The following is a 5,657-nucleotide window of genomic DNA, read 5'->3' as shown; positions in this document are numbered from 1 at the left end:
ATGAATTAGAATGGTTATATATGGTTTAGGAACATGTTCATAGGTGGAGGACATGTCTAGAGTTGTAGCGGAACCATGATAGAATTGTTCGTGTTGTAATCAGGTTATTATTATTGGGGACACACTATGTGTTGCCATGACGGGCAAAGCATTTTTGTGTGTTCTGGTGAAGCCGCCAAACATGGCTTCAAACATGCTGTGAGAACTACATACATAAAATAGACAAATCATAATGATGTAGTGCAATATGAAAAACATTCTCTCAGTGAATAATTATTAAGACAGATCTCACAAACACAACATACACCTTACAACAGGCTATACACTGTTAAGTGATATTTAGCTGGAACGTTCACTGAAACTTTGGCTAGCATATTAGTTGTTAGCCCACTAGCATATGTTTTATGTAGCTAGTGCCTATAGCATGCATGTAGCTAGTGTGATTTAGCCTACATCGACTCAATATCTCACCTAACACTGCTTATTTTCATATTTAGCTGTCCATTTGAAATCTTACCTTTGCAGAAGACTACCGCTGCTATCTCCATCTGTACCATCTTCATTCAGAAGCCAATTAAAATGTTTATTCATTCTGTCCCTTACAGAAGTCATTCTTCAAAAGGTTTCTGACATTCTGACTTCCACTGAGCAGGAAATCTGCCCTTGTTCTGCATTAGTGATGACTGAACCAAAAAGCACGGCTAAACAAAATCTATAGGCTAATGCCATCCATATTAGCATAAATTAATTAATTTTAAAAAACTTAATAAAAAAAATTGCACTTTTAGGTCTTTAATTAACAAAACATACAAGGTGCATAAAACATCTGATTCCTAGTGTTAATACAACACTAAATAAATAAATATAGGTGTCAAAAAACAATGTCTTAATTTTTATTTATTTGTGAATGAAAACTTAGCTAATAAGATCAACAGGCTGATAAAATCTTCATCATAGTCTATTATAGTGCATCATTCATTCTGCTGATTTTTTTCCAACGTTCAGCCACTGTCAATATCAATAACTTGATACATCCATGTAACCAACTAGATGTTGCATAATACTCTCTAAGGTATAGGCTACCACTGCACTTCTTAAATGTCCAGTGTTGGTTTTTCTCGTATGTCCTCTCTTATGTAAGTCAAAGCAACTTACAGTTATGACGGTGTACAATTTGAGCAATTGAGGGTTAAGGGTCTTGCTCCGGCCACCAGAGGGAGGCCTCGAGTCAGGCACACCACTAATCAGGCTTAACACCCAACAGCTGGGCTAGACCTTATATAAGCCCAGTGACTCAGTCAGTCACTGCAGGGTTTTTGCCAAAGTTCTGAGCCAAGCTCCTAGCGGGTAGCTTGAGGTCTGTGAGTGCTTGTGTGACACCTCACTTCTTGTCTGCGAGTGTGTTTGTGTTTCTACACGTCCCCTCTCCTCTTCAGTTTTCCCCTCCCAAGGCTTCTCTTAGCCATTCAAGTTCCTCCCTGTTTTCTGATTTTGTTTGGGAAGTTTTAGTTTGGTTTTCCAGTGGCATCCTTTGTACTCCCTTTTTCCACGCTCGGTGTGGTGTTTAGATTTTTCCTTTTGTTTTACCTGATCCAAGCACTAACTGTTCTGCACACGGGCCTACCATTGTTAGAGCGTGGGTGCTCACCCAGTAGGCTATTGGTGTCATCACCTAGCTGACCTGGGTTTGAGCCCACCTTACAATATATTTGTATGATAATATTAGAAACCTTCCCCATGTCCACCGAATGTTAAGCATGGGCTCTGCAGGCAGAAATAGCCACATAAGTATGAAGGGAATGTTATAGGGCACATGGATGAACTAATTCAATAGTTCATATTAGAAATAATAAACTGAAGTCACAACATTGTTAACATTTATATAAAACAATGACACATTAAATAGAGACAGCAGGACAATGGTTCATGACAAAGTCATGAAAGGGGGGAATGAGGTGATCAAATGTTTTGGGGCAAAGGAAAGGCCAAACGTTAATCTGTATTTTCATGAGGCGATCTGTGATCTAATTATAATAGGCTTTGAAGCTTCCTGTCACACGTGCAGAGTGGTGCAAGACTGTCTGAAAGCATAAAGATGAATAATGTTTCTGGGGTATCTTATACATGCAGAACAGAGGCTCTGATACAGGGGCTTCTGTAGAAGCCTAAGGCAGATCACCCTGGACTGTTCCCATGAGAAATAACTTCATTAGTGTTGGAAAAGATCTCTGTTTATAAAAGACTCGAAAGCTTCTTTGTGGGTTATAAATAGTGATCATAATATTTCTATGTTTCTAGGTATAAAGTAAAATAAAATAAATGTGGTGTATAGTTAAAGGGAGTTGTGTAGTCTAATGGCCTGTGGGAAGAAGCTCTTATTAAGTCTGGCAGTCTTGCACCGCATGCAGCGGTAACGTTTACCAGAGGGCAGAAGGCTGAACAGTCTATGGTCAGGATGGGTGGGATTCCTGACCATCTTGGAGGCTCTGCTGAGGCAGCGTGACAGGTATAGACCATGTATGGATGGAAGTGAGGTTCTGATGACTTTCTCTGCTGTCCTCACCACTCTCTGGAGAGATTTCTGGCCTGAGGCGGTGCAGCTGCCATACCAGAGCAGGAGGCTGCTGGTCAGAACGCTCTCTATGGTGCCTCTATAGAACATTGTGAGGAAGGAGATGGAAGGTTTGCTCTCCTCATCCTTCGCAGGAAGTGAAGGTGCTGCTGTGCCATTTTGATGAGGGAAGTGGTGTGTAGTCCATGTCAGATCATCTGTAATGTGCACCTCTAGAAACTTGATGCTTCTCCCTAACTCTACGGCAGTACCATGGATTGTGAGTGGAGTATGTACCATGTGCTTCCTCCTGAAGTTGACAATGATATTTCCTTTGTCGTGATGACAGTCAGTGACAGGTTGTTACTGTCGCACCAGACGATGAGTTGATTTACTTCCTCTTTGTATGCCGAGTCGTTGTCGTCGCACAACAATCATGAATCATCAGGGTGACAACAGAGGGCTTAGCACACAGCCCTGGGCAACTCCTGTGTTCACGATGATGGTCTCAGAGGTGTTTACTCAAACTCGTACTGTCTGTGGTCTGTCTGAGAAGTCCAATAACCAGTTGCACAATGGAATGCCAATGCCTAATGGGCTGAGTTTCTTTAGCAAGTGTTGGGGTATGACTGTGTTGAAGGCGGAGCTGAAGTCAATGAAAAGCATCCGCACATAACTGTTCTTATTCTCCAGATGGGTCAGGCTTTGGTGAAGCGTTGCTGATATGGCATCATCAGTGGAGCAGTTAGGGCGGTATGCAAACTGGAGCAGGTCGAGCGTTGCAGGAAGTCTTGACATTATGTGGTCTTTCACCAGTTTTTCGAAGCACTTCATCATGATGGGAGCGAGCGCTACGGGGCAGTAGTCGTTGAGTGTTAATGCTGGTGACTTTTTTTGGCAGTGGCACAACAGAAGTGGCCTTGAAGCACTGAGGAACAATGGCTTGGCTCAGGGAGATGTTATAGATGTTCTTTCCTACTTCCTCGTTCAAGTCTCCAAACAAGCGCCTGTTGCCTAGCAACCATAGAGCTTAAGGAGAGCTGTTCCTCCATTAGCCAATAGATGGCGTTACATGAACCAAACTGGACTTATGAATTCTGATGTAGTTTTTCTTCATGTTTGCAGTAAAATACTGTGTGCGCACCTTTCTGTGAGGAATACTTTAGAATTTCCCAAATAAACGCACATGACTGCAGAAATGCCAGATTGATCACGTCTCCTCCAAAACTTCTATTTGCTCTGAACAATGTGAGTGTTTCTACTGAACAGACACAGTGTCCATAGAGGAAACTCACACACACACTCAATATTTAGGTGCAGTTCTGGTCCCAAAGATGTTGTTATGGGTTTGCAACCCAAATGGTGAAATACAGGAAGTAGACTGATGGAAAAAAAATGCTCTCTCTCTCTCTCTCTCTCTCTCTCTCTCTCTCTCTCTCTCTCAGTTTATATATATAGAAATTATTATTATTTATTTTTTCTTTTTTATTATTTTATTTTATTCCCACCCCCCATATATTCTTCACGGCTATGGAGATCTCCCATTCAGGATAACAAAAATTGGCTGCAGCTATTATTGTTGTGCAAAACCATGTTTGAGTCTGTGTATGAGAGTCCTGAATATAGGGTTAGTTTCACAAAATCTTACTGGGAGGCCACTGGTTAGCAGGAGCTCTTGTGTCAGAACGACACTCTAATGGCGTGTCCAGTAATTCTCAGTCCGTTATGGCTTCGTGATGGATTTCCACATCCCCTCTCTTGGTTCCTCCTTCTAACTTGATAGTCCCATATAGAATGTACATTTTTGTGTATAAATAAACAAACAACAGCACTTTACGGTTGGGTTAGAGGTTTACTGCTGCTTATATGATACAATATTAAGGGTTACATCCATAATCTGTGTGAATGCAGTGTTGTTTATTGGTACACTGGAGAAATTAAACTAATGTAACTAGTTAGTAGTAGAAGCCATTATACCCACTGCCTTTCATAAGAACACTCCTACATCTTCACTTACTGCAGACAGCATTTTAAATTCAGGTGGTATTTACACATTAAAGTTCGAAGCAGAACCAAATCAACATCCACATAACTCTGTCATACACATCATCATCAAAGACATAAGTCTACCAGACACATCTTCTGTTTTTCTTGTAGAGTTTCACACTCAAAGGAAGAAATCAATTTCAATTATCCATGATGGTGGCCTCATAATGTTACAAATGTGTTTTTATGGGGTAATTTGGGGAAAGTATAAAACTGTACATTTTTTTTTCCTTTACACTCATATGTAGGTTTAGTTTTGATTATCTCTGTAAACTTCAAACTAATGAGCACCAGAGAACAGGAAGGCAGCAGAGTTTCAGATCAGATCAGTGTGTGTGTGTGTGTGTGTGTGTGTGTGTGTGTGTGTGTGTGTGTGTGTGTGTGTGTGTGTGTGTGTGTGTGTGTGTGTGTGTAACGTCCAGGTCAGGTGTGTGTGGTGTCTAGAAGCTGGAAGACATGGGGAGGACACACAGCCCTGTGCTGCAGTCATGTTCACACATATTCACACTAACACACGTTACCATGGAGAATCATATGATGAATTATGTGTGTTTGTTCATCCTCTTCTCTGTGTGGGAGACTCAGACCACATCACCTCAATAGTGGCCGGATACTGTGAGACAGAGAATAGGACAGAAAGATCAGACATGAACACACACCCATCAGTCAGGGATCGGACTCTGTACACAAGCTCAATTACCATTACACACACACACACACACACACACACACACACACACACACTAGACTGGTACCTGACTGCTATATTGTGTAGGGTTGAAATAGGTCTAATTCTTATTGGTTTACATCAGTAATGTTAATCAGTCACAGTCCCTATAGAGTTTTCTATGAGCTCATTGTTACATCCAGTTCTCCATCAAGCTGCTCATGCTCTGGTTGTGTGTGTCTACATGATAACATTTTACATTTATGACATTTAGCAGACGCTCTTATCCAGAACAACTTACACAAGTGCTTTGTCATTTACTCATAGAATATATCCTAGTACAGTACAGTAGGTTAGAACCAAACATACCAATGAACTAGAATACTGTAAACA

General features: G+C 41.1%; 1 protein-coding gene across 1 annotated transcript in view; it reads right to left on the bottom strand.

Moving 5' to 3' along the window:
• Positions 1 to 4,383: 4,383 nt before the first annotated feature.
• The window catches only part of LOC145652951 (NACHT, LRR and PYD domains-containing protein 12-like), a 112,084-nt gene continuing 110,810 nt past the window's right edge, over positions 4,384 to 5,657 (bottom strand). The window contains exon 25 of the mRNA XM_081704776.1: positions 4,384 to 5,210. Coding sequence (XP_081560902.1) covers positions 5,189 to 5,210 — 22 coding nt within the window. The 3' untranslated portion in view covers positions 4,384 to 5,188. The remainder of the gene's footprint in view (positions 5,211 to 5,657) is intronic.

This window comes from Electrophorus electricus, chromosome 21 (assembly GCF_041902795.1).
Source record: "Electrophorus electricus isolate QZ-2024a chromosome 21, ASM4190279v1, whole genome shotgun sequence".
In the NCBI taxonomy this organism is placed as follows: Eukaryota; Metazoa; Chordata; class Actinopteri; order Gymnotiformes; family Gymnotidae; genus Electrophorus; species Electrophorus electricus.
Note: the sequence above shows the minus strand (reverse complement) of the source record. Positions and strands in the feature narration are given on the sequence as shown.